The sequence below is a fragment of the Lissotriton helveticus genome, chromosome 4_1 (genome assembly GCF_964261635.1).
Source record: "Lissotriton helveticus chromosome 4_1, aLisHel1.1, whole genome shotgun sequence".
NCBI classification, from domain to species: Eukaryota; Metazoa; Chordata; class Amphibia; order Caudata; family Salamandridae; genus Lissotriton; species Lissotriton helveticus.
This window is the reverse complement of record NC_136063.1, coordinates 1,902,501,599-1,902,518,101: the sequence shown is the minus strand read 5'-3', so window position 1 is coordinate 1,902,518,101 and position 16,503 is coordinate 1,902,501,599. Positions and strand designations below refer to the sequence as shown.

At 39.9% G+C, this 16,503-nt stretch overlaps 1 protein-coding gene across 1 annotated transcript in view; it reads right to left on the bottom strand.

Moving 5' to 3' along the window:
• Positions 1–16,503, bottom strand: part of IL13RA1 (interleukin 13 receptor subunit alpha 1) — a 286,361-nt gene that overhangs the window by 111,820 nt on the left and 158,038 nt on the right. Inside the window, exon 6 of the mRNA XM_078688547.1 lies at positions 10,885–11,027. Coding sequence (XP_078544673.1) covers positions 10,885–11,027 — 143 coding nt within the window. The remainder of the gene's footprint in view (positions 1–10,884; positions 11,028–16,503) is intronic.

Sequence of the window (16,503 nt, the reverse complement as noted above, 5' to 3'; positions counted from 1 at the left end):
TTTTATAATACTCTTCTTGCTGTACGCATTATACTTTGCAGCCAGTATTACGATTGTAGCAGTTCATTTCTTTTGCATGAGAAAGAAGACTGTTCAATAAATCCTTTTAACCCGAAAACGCCCATCTCTCTATATCTCTGCACCTCTGATGAAACGAAGCATGCACGATTGACTGAGTAAAATATCTATCTATTGTTTCCACGACTCTGAAGATACGTTTATTCTTGGGGAAACAAAGTTGTCATGTTTATGCGTTTGTCAGAAACTAATCCCTTCTTGTTTATTCGAGAAAGTTTCTAGTGACCTCTGAGCTAGCTGGCACTCACAATGAAGTCTAATATATTCGATAGAGATCTAGTAGACCTAAGTCCTACATCCAATCTATAGGATATATTATTCCAATGCGCAGAACCTATTGGGAATATAGGAACTACACTACAACAGAAGAGTAGTCAGAAAGAATATTATATACTACCAGAGTGGCCTCAGGGTATTGCTTTATCTAGAGTAACTAGGGGTGGTAGGATGCAGTGTTAAGGTCATATTAGATTTTCAAAGGTCTGGCTGAATCGGTGAAGCATCTAGCATCTAGATGTTGCGGACCTGGGAAGAAAACCGCCTTGATTGAGATTTACAAAAATATGAGCTAAAATTAGTTTAATATCATCTAGATTCTTACCAGTGTGACTACTGATGTTCTTAAAGTGGGGTTTTTATCTTATATAAATGACAAGAGGTATAGTGCATCTACCAAAGTAAGCACCCTCCACCAGAACATTTCTTTGCCTATAGTTGAGTTACGGGAGTCATATCTAATTATTGTACTATTTGAAGAGGATCGAATTATGTTCACAAAACGGTATCTGAATTTACTAACTTGAGCTATGACTAGGGCTCTTGGTTTTATGGTATTTTTTTCTTAACATTTCTGTTTGTATTTATTCATATTTATTTTGTTGGTCATTTTATCTATATTTATCTATATTTATTTTGTGTATAAACGAAGTTGTAAAACTGTATAGTTCCATATTTATTTAACTGATAGACATGCACTCATACTTTGATGTAAAGAGTGGTTTAGCTATTTAACCTGCCAAATATTCCTTAACAATACAGACACTAAATATTAGTATTAAACCACAAATGTATGTTATTTTATGTTATGTTATAACTACTTATATAGCGCTCAGCTGCCCCAGCGAAGGGGCGTCCCGGCGCTTACAGCAGCAAAAAGAAAAGCATACTACAAAGAGACCCAGTAAGACATATTCCCACGAGATTGTATTTTTTTAAGAGAAAGAGATGGGTTAACTGCCTTCCTGAAGGTCAGCAGGTCATCTAGTTCTCGTATGTGGGTCGGTAATGAATTCCACAGTTTTCCGTTGCTGCCAGATAGCGGAAGGAGCGACCTCACGCTCTGCAGAATTTTATCCGAGGCACCGTGACCAAATGCTGCCCCGTAGAGCGTAATGCACGAAAGGGGAAGTATGGGATCAGCAGGTTAACAAGCATTTTAGGCGTGGCCAGTTTCAGAATTTTAAAGGACAGGCAGAGCGCTTTAAACTGAATCCTTTGTGCCATAGGGAGCCAGTGGAGCCTCCGGATGGTATTGGCAGCAGAGCAGAACCGTGGAAGGCCAACTAAGGCCCTGGCCGCTGCGTTCTGAATACGCTGCATCCGGGTGATCTCGGCTTGATTTGCCCCTAGAAGGAGAGAGCTAGCGTAGTCCAAACGAGAGAGGATAGTAGACTGGATTATCAGCTGTCGAGTGGATGCGTCAAAGAATTTTAGGATAGGTTTAATACCTCGTAAAATGCCGAAACAAGTGGCAGCGACTTTTTTTGTGTGGCAGCGGAAACTAAGAGAGGAGTCTATCCACACCCCCAAGTTTTTAACCTCATTCCTAGGTTCGGGGGCCTTACCTAAAGCAGTAGGCCACCACTGGTCACCCCATAAATCAGTGTTCTTACCGACTATCAAGACTTCGGTTTTGTTTGCATTCAATTGCAAACAATTTGACGTCATCCAGTCTGCCACGGCAGCAAGCCCATTTTTAAACTTGGAGACGTTCAAGCTCGAGCCATCCGAAAGAGCAACCACCAACTGCATGTCGTCCGCATATGAGACCATGGTGAGGTCCCATTTTCTGGCGACTTCAGCTAGAGGCTGAACATAAAGATGGAACAAAGTGGGGCGTAATGCCGAGCCCTGTGGAATGCCCTGTTCAATCGGATGTGCTTGGGATAGGAATGGGGGAGTGGACACGCAAAAGGATCTTCCTGTCAGAAAGGATGTGAACCATTCAAGGGCCAGATCTGAGATCCCTACCTCCTCCAGGCAGCGGAGCAGAACCTCATGCGAGACCGTGTCAAAGGCGGCACTGAGATCTAGTAGAATCAGGGCCGCCGTTTGACCAGAGTCAAGAATGGTCCACAGGTGTTCCGCCATAGCAAGGAGAGCAGTCTCTGTGCTATGGCCGGCGCGGAAGCCATGTTGATTGACATCTAGAATGTTGTTAGAGAGCAAAAAGTTGGTAAGTATGCTATTAACATGGGCTTCGGTAGCCTTTGACACCCAGGGGAGGAGAGAAATAGTTCTATAATTCTCAGGCTTCGTTGAATCCAGGGTGGGCTTCTTAAGGATAGGGGAAACCCAGGCCTGTTTCCACTTGGCAGGCACAGTGGCAGATGAAAAAGAGGCATTGATTAGCTGGCGCAGAGGCAACAGACAGAGCGAGGAGGATTCTCTGATCTGAGCCGGCTTAAGCGGATCGGCTGGGGAGCCAGATTTGATTTTCATGAGCAGTTTACTAAGTTCTTCGGAGGAGATCTCTGGAATGATTTTAAGGCACGAGACCGGCCTGGGTCTGGAGGAAGTATGTGTGCAGGAAGTGATCACGGGAGGGAAAGACCGATAAATAGCTCTTACTTTCTCCAAGAGGAAGGTGGCTAGCTCTTAACAATGGAGTTCAGAAGTGGTTATCAGTACCGGGGCTTTCTTGGTACTGTGGTCTTTAAGGACTTTAAATATGAATTTGGAAGGGTTGGGGCTAAGTCTAATCTCGTTGGCATAATAAGCTGCTCGTGTCTTGCAGATAACTCTATGATATGCCTTTAATTCGGCCAAGTACAACACTTTTTTCCCCGGGTCATAATCTTTTCTTCAATCCCTTTCATTTCTTTTACATGCTTTCCTCAATAGTGTCAAGGTATCGTTGTACCAGGGGCTAGATTCCTGGGACCATCCTTGCGGGATTAGGGAGTTGAGTGCCCTGGTGATCTAGGCACAGAACATATCATAATCTGCCTCAACATTATAGAAAGGACCCAGAGGATCCTCTCTAAGGAGATGGTGAAAGTCTTTGAGTCTGAGTTTTAGTCAAGGACGTTTATATACCACCCGTTGGGTGTTCTTATGTAGTTGTTCTGATATAGAAGGGTCAATTCGACCATCAAATGATCAGACCAAGCCACCGGGATAGGGGTCGTTACTGTAGCAGTCTCTATGTTCATAAATATGGGATCTAACAGGTGGCCTCCTACGTGAGTTGGGCTAGCGACCATTTGATGAAGTTGAAATGCAGCTAGATCAGCCAGCAGGCTGCTGGTAGTCTGGTCCTGCGCGAGGTCAAAATGGAGATTTAAATCGCCAAAGATGCTTACGTTGGCAGTTCCCATAGCAAGTGAAGCAACTGTCTCTAAAAGAGCGTTTTTAAAGCCAGTAGCCTGTCCTGGAGGTCTACAGATCAGTAGCCCAGAAAGAGTAAGATGGGGACTCACGGAGATGCAAAAACGAGCACTTTCGCAACCCTCTATAGCCATCTTGTTGAAGAGACAGGAGTAGCAGGATTTGGTGATAACAGCAATGCCGCCTCCTCTGGTTTCTCCATTGATCATATAGATAGAATAGTCGGGGGGAGAGCCAAATTAGGCTCGGCTACCACATCCTCATTAAGCCATGTCTCAGTCAAAAAGAATATGTCTGGGCTTTCATCTCTAATGAGGTCGTAGTTTTCAGCGTGGTGCTTGACTAAAGATCTTACATTCAGCTGCAGAATTTTAAGCCGACCTTGGGGAGGTGTGACAAGGGGGGTAGGCAGGGGAAAAGGTTTGAGAAGTGAGAACCTGCCACACGAGCATTTAATAGGGCCACTCAACAGGTGTAATGGGGGGCTTGTACACAAGTGGGCTGACGGGAGCAGACTTAGCAGAGCTTTTCTCGTGTAAGTGCGTCTTCCTGATGTACATCGACCAGCACTTCTGGCGAGTGGCGACGTACTGGCGCGGACGGGCGCAGACGGGCTTGCCTTTGGCGCGCCGCCGGTGCTGCCGCTGCGCTCGTGCTCCATACCCGCCTAAAATAGGTGTCAGGAGACGTAGAGCAACTAGACCGCCGACCAAAATGGCGGGTCAGTGTATGTTGACAAATGCCATTATTTATGGAATTTCAACTGTTTTTTTAATTTCCCATGCTGTGCATCTGCTCAGCTGTTGGGCTACAATTCATGAAAGACAGCATGGAGAGTCACTTAAAAGAAGCACCATTTTCTGTATTTATTTGTTTTCTGTCTGCATTTATCTGTAAAAATCCGTAAAAACTGAAAACAGGGAGCCTTAGTTATGACTCACAATGCCTGATGCCAGAGCTAGCAGCCAAGGGGAAAGGCAGGTCAAGGCATAATTAGGGCAGCTGTTTAAAGAACAAAAACAACATTCTGCACTCCTTTCCTAGCTGGATGGTGACAAGCAGAAAGGAGATATTTATGGCAAAAATGTTTATCTTTTGCACGCCTTATGTAATTACAGAAATGTTAGAATCGTTCTGCATGTTTCTACCCATTCTGAGCTACTGCACTTTTTTTTTTTAAAAACTGACTAGTATTAAACTCTTTTTAATCCTTTTTGCAACAAATATCTAGCTACTTTTTTGGTGTATTTAAATTTACACTAGAGATTCTCTTTTTATTCTTCTTGTTTGGAATCATGCTCTCTTTTTCATATGAAAGAGTTATGTATCAAGGATTTAAGAAGTTTGTGGGAAACGTGATGGTGGAACCGTGTATAATATGGAATTCCGTAAATAAGGAGATTGCAAGACAACTTGGAGTTACTTTGGTCTTATTTATCTACATGGCCATGAAACAGCTTGGTGATTTGCATTAAACTTAAACAGTACGGTAATGGGTATATTATCCAATACATACTGCCTTTTCTTTTGTTTTATTGACTTTTGGTGTTCACACCTATGACTCTTACTTCCAAGCCATTATCATCAGTCTTAAATGCTTCTGGCAATTTACATTTTTCATTCCAGCATTCTTTGCAAGACCACTTCCCAATAGACCAGTCTGATTTGATTGCCAGCAGGAAATGCATTGGATAAATGTTATTTGAGGTTTTTATCCATGCCTTCATATACTCTCAGTATCAATTGCCTTCATAGACTCTCAGTATCAATTAGGGATTTTTGATCTCCAGCAGAAAAATTTCAGAAGCACTGAGTGCAATCACAAACAATTTAGGGACATTCTTCTCTTGATTTTTTTTTTTTTTTTACTTATACTTTTCCTGTTATTAGAAGCCAACATCATTAGATTCTCATTTGTTTCTGCAGAGCTTGAACATTATTTTTTGCGGTGCACAGTCAAAATATCGATTCCAAATTATCGACCAACATTAATATCGAGTTAAAAATATCGAAGGTGAAGAATATCGAGGTCAAGAATATCGCTGGACAGAATATCGACCCTAAGGTAAGTAATATTGATTTTTTTTATATCGATGTAAGTAATATCGAAGTTAGTAATATCGATATAAATTATATCGATGTTATTAATTTTGATGTTACTAATATCGATATTTGTTTGTTGTTATATATTTTATTATGTATTTTATATGTATGTGTTATATGTTTTTTGTTAAGTTTTTTATTTGTTTTGAATTATATGTGTACTATTTTTTATATATTAAAATTTTAATTTTTATTTAATTTTATGTTTTAGTACTGGAGCGGGTTGTGGGTTTATAGGGGAATAGGGTGGGAAGTAATTTAGTAATAGTAAATTAATTAATAATTTTTAGTAATTGTAAATTAATTGTAATTCATTTTTGTGTTTAAGTTCTGTAGCAGGTTGTGGGTGTATAGGGGAATTGGGTGGGAAGTGATTTAATTGTAATTAAGTAATTATTTATTTTTAATTGATATTGATAATTATTGTATTTATAATTAAATATTAATTGGTAATTCATTATTTTAATTGCTAATTAATTTTTGTAATTGGTAATTAAGGTTTGTTATTGGTAATTACATTTTTTAATGTGCAATTAATTTTTTTTAAGTGGTAATTAAGGTTTGTAATTGGTAATTACATTTTTTAATTGGTAATTACATTTTTTAATTGGTAATTAATTTTTGTTAGTTGGTAATTGATATTTTTAATTGGTAATTACTTTTTATTAATTGGAAATTCATTTTATTAATTGGTAAATAATTTTTCATTACAAAAAAAAGTTTGTTTACAATTTTGTAATTGTTAATCAATTTTTAATTATTAATATGTGTTTTGTTTTGAAAATTATTTTAGTGTTCAATATTTATTATTTGTTAATTTATATTTCTTAAATAATATTTATTGGTATTTATTGTTAATTAATTATTTAATTGTAATTATGTTTTTAGTAATTATTAATGGGTATTTGAAAATGATGTAGAGTTATTTAAAAATTAAATTTGTAATTATTTTATTTACAACAATTATTTATAAGTATGTTATATTTAACTTCTACGCTATCCAATGCTTTCCCCACTGTTGCACTTTCTGGAGTTGGAATAGTAGTTTTTACCCCTACGCTATCCAACGCTTTCCCTACTGTTGCACTCGCTGGAGTGGGAATAGTAAGTTTTACCCCTACGCTATCCGATGCTTTCCCTACTATTGCACTCTCTGGAATGGGAATAGTAATTTTTACCCCTACGCTATCCAACGTTTTCTCTACTGTTGCACTCTCTGGAGTGGGAATAGTAATTTTTACCCCTACGCTATCCAATGTTTTCCCTACTGTTGCACTCTCTGGAGTTGGAATAGTATTTTTTACCCCTATGCTATCCAACCTTTTCCCTACTGTTGCACTCTCTGGAGTTGGAATAGTAATTTTTACCTCTACGCTTATGCAACGGTTTCTCTACTATTGTTGTCTCTGGAGCGGGAATGGTAATTTTAAGTTCTATGCTATCCAACAGTTTTATAAATGTATTTTTTTTACTTATGGATTTTGAATAGTATTTTTATTTATTTAGTTATTTAATTTTTTTTGTCTACATTTAGATAATGTAGTATATAGTTATTTTAAAAATATTAAAGGTATATTTAATTTTTTTCATTTATTAAACATAATTCCTTACTTTTTATTTATGTTTATGTTTGTAAATGTATTTGTAATTTATAATATTTTTTATTAATTTATAAATGATTAAAATAATTATTACAACGTATTGTTAAGTGTGTTTGTATTATATATTTACTGTATATGTTTAATTAATGTATATATATTAAACATTATTAGATATTTTTAACTATGTTTATTTTATTTATTAGTGTTATTTACTTTATTTTACATTTATATTTTTACAGAAAAAAACGATATTTTTAACATCGATATTTTTAACATCTATATTATTTTTTCCGATATTTTTGCACTCACCATATTGTAGATAGGATGTCGATATTCTTGCCTTCGATATTTCTGCATCGATATTCCTGTAGGTCGATATTTTCAACAGCGATATTTTGTCAGTGATTCATATTTTGCAAACGTACAGACTAACAGGTAGTGATCACTGCAACACTTCTTATTATCCACCACATCTAAGTAAGATGAAGTCAGTTAAACATCTCTTTCCTAGCGAATATTTAATCATTTGCACAGGTGAATCAGCTGGGGATCTCCCTTTCTTTTTTCCCAACAATATTCAGTCAGGTAGGTCATAAAGGCTTCACCTTGTTCATCGCTGCTTCATTAAAATATTTACTGGGATCAATTTCAGAAGTATCTTCTTCCAGTACTAAACCCTCCTTTATCTTTTAGTATCATCATATTGTCAGTATCTTTGGGGTACCATGAACCCTATGTGCTCTAAATCGGATACAGCCAAAGAGCTTATCCAAAGCCTCTTCCACTTTTTCTCATTCCTTCCTTTCAGTATTGTCATAGATAGTCATAAATAGCTCTATATTCTGAAATGCATATGGTTTCCTAATCTGTCAGCTTTATCAGGAAAAGTAGAAGTTATGGAATTAGATTATGCAGTAATGCATAATGCAATAATACCATAGGATGAAGGCTTAGATAGCGCAATGACTGACACACTAGCTTGCAAGCCTTAGGGCCTCTGCTTTTATCTATTTCCAAGTTTACATCTCTAACTAAAACAATCCCTATGGTCTTAGACTTTGCAACTTTACCACTATTAAGCCTCCCAACTCCACCAATCTTACCTCTCATTCCCTACGGCCTTTTGTGAGCTTGGATTTCCTCTGGGTGGATATGTATATTGCCTTATTATTTTTTTGTCACATTGATTTCCTTGTGGATAAAAAACCCTGGAGGCTTTACTTTAATATCTGTACAGAATTGATGATCTGAAAGCTCAGACTTTAATGACTGGTGCATAATCAACAGTATCCACCTAGAGTTTTTAAATATTACCTTTATACTTTTACATTCACACGCTTTCCTATTAACATTTATGATTGTCCTTCTTTGTTTAGAGTGGATATCAGTAATCTTGATGCCTTAAATCTAAAATATGTTCTTGAACCAATCGTATACTGTATTTGTAAGTGATGTAGAATCTCCTATATGTGGAACAATTGCCATTATGAAAGTAAAAGCAGTTGCCCCTGGTGGTTTACGCAAAATCCTGTTCGTTTAGGGATTAATATCAGCAACAGCAGACACTATATTTTCATATCTTTCCATATTCTCATGTGTGGTACTCAAACCTCGGGTTGTTGTTATTACAAGGATGGTTTCTGTATCTTCTTTCTCTTTACAAACATTAGCAGCACACTCATGAGTTGCGTTAGTGTTTTCTGCCACAATTTGATTTTTTGTGGCTTTCTAAACCTTATTACATCATTTCATAGCACTTGCTCTCAGAGGCATGACCAAAAACCAAACCTGTGCCAACAACCCGCTGTGCATGACCAAACACAGAAAAAATTCTGCTCACACTACGGTTCTAAAGTTAAATATAAACATTACTGAAATTCAGCAGTTATGGTAAGCAACATAACCATAACACATCCAGCTCCCTAATATACTATGCATGACCGCACACTTGATCGAGAACACTCGTCAAAGTTGGGCACCATGACATATCTGTACGGGTAGAAATGTAGAAAGCATGACATGGTCACAGGGGAGGTCCTGCGCCCAAAGAACACAGACCATATGTCACGTGCATCACATTTGGGTGAAAGAACTGAGTGCAAGACTAATCCCAATTTTCTGCTGGTTACTGTTGAAGTTGCATCTAGTCTTACCAACTCTTGACTGAGAATGAGATCAGGAGCACTGCTAGTTTCAATTAAGTTTGACTAAAATATTCCCCAAGGTACACAGAATATGTTTTTGTCTACAGACATATGTAGGGTAGCAGGCATGCTGTGCATAGGGCTTGACATGGTATGACCAGGCATTCTCACAGGCCAGTGACTTGTCCCTGTAAATGATGACCACAGGGTATGAGCTGCTACCTTGCCCTGCAGATACTAAGGACAGGGATACGGTACACGCCACATGTCCTTTAAACTAGGCTGCGTTCAACGAACTTCAGGGCATGACCACAGTGGTAACTGTATAGCGGGGTACTGAGCAGAGGACATAATGTGGCCACAAATACTATGATAAAGTTACATTACTGTTACACAGCAAACCTCAAAACTACTGAAAATGTACACTGTGTAGTTAGTTAACCAACCACAAGGCCCCCTTGTACTTTTTATGACCTCACACCCAATATCACAATTTACATCATAAATGGCACCACATATGACATTACCAATGACATCTTTTATGCTGGGTTAGGACAGTGGACGCTCAGGCGATAATCTGTGGCTATGCCCTGTAAGGGTATGCCCTGACCCCCTCTGCATATAGAAACACAGGATACACACAGACACACACACGCACACACACATCCCTCCCATCTCACAGCACATACTTGATTTTAAAATGCTAAGACAATACATCCTAACTCTTGAGAGAGCTAATAAGATTTCTGCAAAGTAGTACTGCACTAAAATATTTAGTGCTGCATTGCCTACGTGGCCAAACACAATTTTGTGTTGTGCCACAACACATAGGTAAATCAAGCAGTGTCCGGTGTGAGTTTTGAACTCGAGGCACACCTTTAAGTACAATTGTTTTCATGTGAATGACTGAATAAAGTAATATTGCAAAAAAGTGTGTAAGTTTCGTGACAATTGCACTTGTGGAAGTATGAGATTTAATTTTACCGACTGGTTGCATGTTTTTATTTGGCGGTAATATTCCATGTAAAGTCAGATCCCAACACTTTGCATGAGTTAAATTGATATGCCTTTAGTGCATACGGTTTTGAGTGTCCACGGACTACTTTGTTATGGATGTCACGATATGCGATGCAATGCGGTTTATTGTTTTCACTTTTGCCAAATACCCTTTTGCGCACAAAAACTGACCAACGGTATTGTGTGCGTCACGTAGTGTTGCTTTGCATGAGTGCCAGTGCAGTATGATATTAAGCATAGACCGGAATCTCCTAGTTATGTATAAAAGTCCATCTTGAATAGATGGAAACTCCACCACCTACCATAATTTAAATATTGCTTGAATTACTCACAGTATATGTCGTCCAGGTTTGTGATTTGCTGTCTTTGCTTTGCACTTCATATTCTTTGACATGCCACTCGGAATCGTTCCATTTCACATGTATTCTGTCGATGGGGAGCTTTGTTACAGTGATGTGTGGAGGCCCAGGACGCACTGAAACACAATGACACGGTGAGACTCGATAAAGCGTCATCATTTCATCACCTTCCTTTACATGCGATCAGTTACCTTCTGATACATGAAAGGTTATGGAGGGGGTTCCCTCACTCAGCAAGGCCACATCAGGGTTGGATTGGGATTAAAAATCGGCCCGGGCAGGCTAAAAAAAAGTGGCCCACATTTGCATATTGCTTTTCAAAACGCTGCTTCAGCGAAATTTTATTTAAAAAGGGAGGGGGGGTGTTAAAAACAAATGCACGGATTAGGTTACAGTGGTGAAACACCTGAAAACAAGTGAGGCCACTTTAGCTCAGGCCCCCTGCCCCACTCAATATGCATACATTATTTTGCCGGCCCAGCGGGAGAAAGGGAGTGACACCTTTGCCATTGATAAGAGGGAGGTAATGGACGCCCATTTATTTCCAGAAAGGCCACTCCGGCACCCACTGGGCCGCTGGCAGCATTGAACAATACAGAAACTGCACAAATCGGCCTCCAGGCTCCTCAGAAAAGTAGCCCACAGCTGGAACTTGACACTGGCCCCTCGGGCATTGCCCGAGTGCCCTCGTTACCAATCCGACGCTGGGCCACATTTACGTACACTCTCACATCATTGTATGTATGGACATGGCATTTCTATAGCACAAACCCATCCAAAAAGCAGCGCAGCTCTATACATGGTCAAAGCATAAAGTCAACGAGTAATACCTGGATGCTGGATTGTGGACAGTTAATGCAATGTGATGTAGTGTTCTTAAAAAAGGTGAGTCGTCACCCTTTCCTAAACTAGAGCTGTTGTGGGAGCAGTCCTGATGGATACAGGGAAGATGTTCTAGAGCCAGGTTACTTATTTGGAACGGGCCTGTTTCTTTTGTTTTCTTTTTTACACTTAGTCTGCAGTCTGTGGGTGAGCTGAGAAGAACCAGAGATCGTGAGCATTTCTCCAAGGTAAAGATGTGGGGTTGATGGCATAAAAACTGCAAGTCATCTTTAAACACAGGGCACAGAGTTCTTGGGGGCAGATTTACAAGCCCCTTATGCCACATTTGCGCCGCTGTTGCGTCACTTTTGTGACGCACAGGCGACGCAAAGCCAGCGCCATGCTGCTGGGTATTTACAACGTGACGCATCTAGGGAGATACGTAACGTTGTGAAGCCCTGCACCGCAAGTGGGGGGGGGGGGGGATGGGGGCGTTCCGGCACAGGAACGCCTCGCAAAAGTGGCTGAGTAAAATCTACAAGATTTGACTCAGTCACTTTTACGGCCATGCTGCGTCAAAACCCTGCTCCTGCTTGAAGCAGGTGCAAGGATTGACGCAGTATGTTAGGCATAGGGGCACCCCGAGCATTGCTGGAGCTGCGTCGTGCTTGCGACGCGACTCCAGCAATGCGCCACCCTTCAGCCGGGGGATGCGACACTCATCTGCCCATCCATGTGCCATGGTACGCCACATTGTAAATGCGGCACATCCGTGGTGGCGCACAGGTGGCCAGATGCGTCGCAACTCTTCTGGCGCATCCCTGCTGATTAGTAGAGATGCACCAGAAGTTGTAAATCTGCCCCTCGTTTTTAAGTTTCACCTGTGCTTGTGAAATCTCTTATATTTAATATATCTTAAAAGGGGGCTCTTATCAGGTTGACATTTTTTGGTGGTTAATTTCTCCATGCTGCACACATTTATGATACTTTTACTGAAGCCATACACACTGTTTAAGCCCCGTTCAGTGTCAAGATGAGATCTCTTCCCACAGAAAAGGCAGACAGCGTCTAACAGTATGCTGGAATGCTTGCTTTGTATTACTTAGTTGTGAAAGCAGATGATTTAGCCCTAGAGCATTTGATGATTTCCTATTCATGCCTCAGTACCTTTCATTGCACTTTGTAGGCATTATCAGATAGATTTTTTCAACTTGATCTATTTGCCTATTATGATCAAATTTTAAATGTAATAAACATTGCTCATTAAAAATTCAGTTAATATACAAGAGCTATGCTTTGTTTTACAACTAAGCAGGCAGCCACAAACGCAGTTACCTTGCAGACAAGAGGGTCATGATTTGAATGGTTCAGCAGGTGCAGTAACACCGGGCCTAAAAGTTGTCAGAACTTCTCTAAACACACAATAATGCTATATTTGACTACTAAACAGACAGCCACAATTGCAATTACCTTGTAGTTGAAAGGGGCTTGATTAAAGTGGTGCAGCAGGTTCAGCTGCACTAGGACCAAAAGCTCTAGGGACCCCACTCAACCCAGAATATTGGTACATTTTACTACTAAACAAGACAGTCACAAGTGCAGTTACCTTGCATACAACAGGGTCATGATTTCAATGGTGCAGCAGGTGCAGTGACAACAGGACCAAAATCTCTAGGCACTCCACGAAACACCTACCACTGCTATATTTTACTACTAAACAGGCAGTCACAAGTGCAGTTACCCTGCAGACCACAGGGTCATGATTTGAATGGTACAGCAGGTGCAGTGGCACTGGACCTAAAGGTTCTCCTCTAAACACCCAATATTGCTATATTTTACTACCATACACTCAGACACAATTCCAGATATCTTTCAGTTAAAAGGAGTTTGATTTGAATGGTGCAGCAGGAGCAGTGTCACCGGGGCCAAAAGCTCTAGGGACCCCAATAAACACAGATTATTGCAAAATGTTATTACTAAACAGGGAGTCACAACGGCAGTTATTTAGCAGGCACTAGGGCCATGATTTCAATGGTACTGCAGGTGCAGTGGCACCTAGGCCAAAGGTTGTCAGAACTCGTCTAAACACCAGATATTTCTATATGGAACTACTGAATAAGCAGTCACAAGGGCAGTTAGCTTGCATGCGCTAGAGTCATGATTTCAATAGTGCAGCAGGTGCAGTGACACTGAGGCCAAAATCTCTAGGAATCCCGCTAAACACCAAATATTGCTATATTTTACTACTAAACAGGCAGTCAGTCACAAATGCAGTTATCTTGCAGGCATTAGGGGCATGATTTGAATGGTGTAGTTGATGCAGTGGCACTGAGTCCAAAAGTTGTCAGAACTCTTCTAAACACATAATATTGCTATTACATCAATTAATTCTATTATTCATCCCCTTCATTTTTCAAAATGTTGCTATTACTTACCCACACTATACCTTTAGTAACAGCACAATATATTGCCTTTTTGTACATAAACAAGTCATAAGACTTTAACAGACTTTCTATAACTTATATTGTACAACTACTCAGCAAGCTACAACTTACAACAAAAAACTGCTTATTATTAATCACATAGGCGAAACCTACTGCATTTACCAACGCTTGCTCAATATTGTTAACGTTGCTAACATTGAGTCGTAATTCCAAATAGCCTTAAAATAATGATTGAATAAAATAATAAGGAAAAATAGTTCAGTACTCTGAATATAATTTCAATGTTTTTGATGAGACTCTACATAAGTAAACAACCAACAGGAATCTTTCAGATGTCTATTACAAAGGGATCGAATCCTCAAAGAACAAATGGAATTATTTAAAGGGTCTTAAAAAACAGATGCCAATCCTGTCAACCTTATGTTTTCTCTGCCTCATTTAGAGGCAGTAGAACCACAATGTTCAAAACTTTAGAGAGTCACCTGGCTGCACAAGTGGACATTCATGTTGCAGTGCCCATCAATCACAGTAAGGTAACAGATCCACAAAAATTGTCAATCTATGTCACTACATATACAGAAGACTAAGGGTCAGTGAGTGAGTACATCCAAGCAGGTTCCATTTGCCATTTGAGTTTATTGCTGTACTGGTGAATATATACTGTTTTTTATTCGCCTGTCTACCACTGTGTGAGCATATACGAGCAACAAGCACTTTCTGAAGCAGTAAATGAGCCGCACTTACAAAGTGTGCGGTTCCCATTCCGTACGTTTATTGATGCATACTTCATTTAACATATACATTTATTGTGTTTCCATTTTTGTTGGTCTACTTGATGGAACCTATGTTCAGTCTACGTGTGTTCATTGTCCATGGCTCCAGGTGGTTTCAAATAAGGGTAGCCCCTTTTGCATGTAGATATGTATTCTCTTTCACAATGCTACCTGATCTTACACAGAATGTTGGAATGGAGTGCCTCACAACAAGTCTGGTGAAATGTTTGTGAACTGAATAATGTACCAGTGATCAATGATGCTGCTTACCAAGTTATCTGGAATTAAATGTCAAATGAAAGAGAACCCAACGGCGGACTTGTCAGCCTGACACTTACACTTAGTTATGAAGATTCAGACGTCCTGTGCACAAACCCCCCTGCACGTGCCGTTGTTCAGTGCCACTGTGTGCCAGATCCTTGATCAGTAAAGCATATGGAGGTGCACCAGGTAAAGAAGTCTGTTTAGATGTATTTTTTCAAAATCTTAATTTTTCTATCATCTTTTTTTTATTTACACACATTGTCCAGCCAACGTGTTTCGGCCCTACTATTTACACACATTGTCCAGCCAACGTGTTTCGGCCCTACTGGTTATGGGACGAAACGCGTTAGCTGGACAGTGTGTGTAAATAAAGAAAAGACGATGGAAATATGCTTTGCTTATCTGGAATTAAAGCCTACCAAATTTCCCAAAAATTCTTCAGTTGTCCCCCCACTAGATCTTCACACCTTTAATGTGGGGAAACTGGAGCTGAAGATTAGGGTTAGGAATTTTCAGTAGCATAAGCACCCTGTTTCAGCCCCTACCTCTGAAGAGCCAGTTGCCATTTTTTGTAGGAGCAGGAGGGCCAGTTGCCATTTTTTGTAGGAGCTTGAGGACCAATCAGTCTCCTTTAACCCCTTCCATGCTCATGACGAGCTCAGCTCGTCATGCAGTACACTGCTTGTGTGCTCATGACGAGCTCAGCTCGTCATGAACAATGGGATTCATCGATGATCAGCATGGGGGATGAATCTCTGTAGCATTGAAGGTGTTAACCAAACCTCACTAGGAAGTGACTGGAGAAACAAGCTTTCAGTCCTCTTCATGCTATTTAATAGATCTTCAAGTCGAGTTCCAAAAAGTTATTTCAACTCATTGGGAAAAGCATTAGGAGAGAACTCACTGTTGTGTCTGTCCTCCACAACCTCATCCGAATGCTGTTCCTAGCTCCAACTGCTGCCTCAGCCTCTACGGTATTTATGCACAAGCTGTCAAAAGATAGATCTGATAGGAACCTCACTTGTTCTTCCATTCCATCATAATAGCTGTGCAGTACAGAACGTGTTGCATTTGTCCTGCTAGAGCGTGAAAGACCTTTGAGAAAGACTGGGCCACAGAACTAGCATATGTGCTAGTGCACACTGGTGTGCTTACTGAGAAGCTGAAAGCCTAACATGCCCTATCAAAGAATCCATTTTAACAATAGTTGGGAAGCCTTAAAACAAATCCCTGAAATGAATGGCTTTTCATTAGGTGCCTAGAAGAAAACATTCAAGCTACTTCTTATA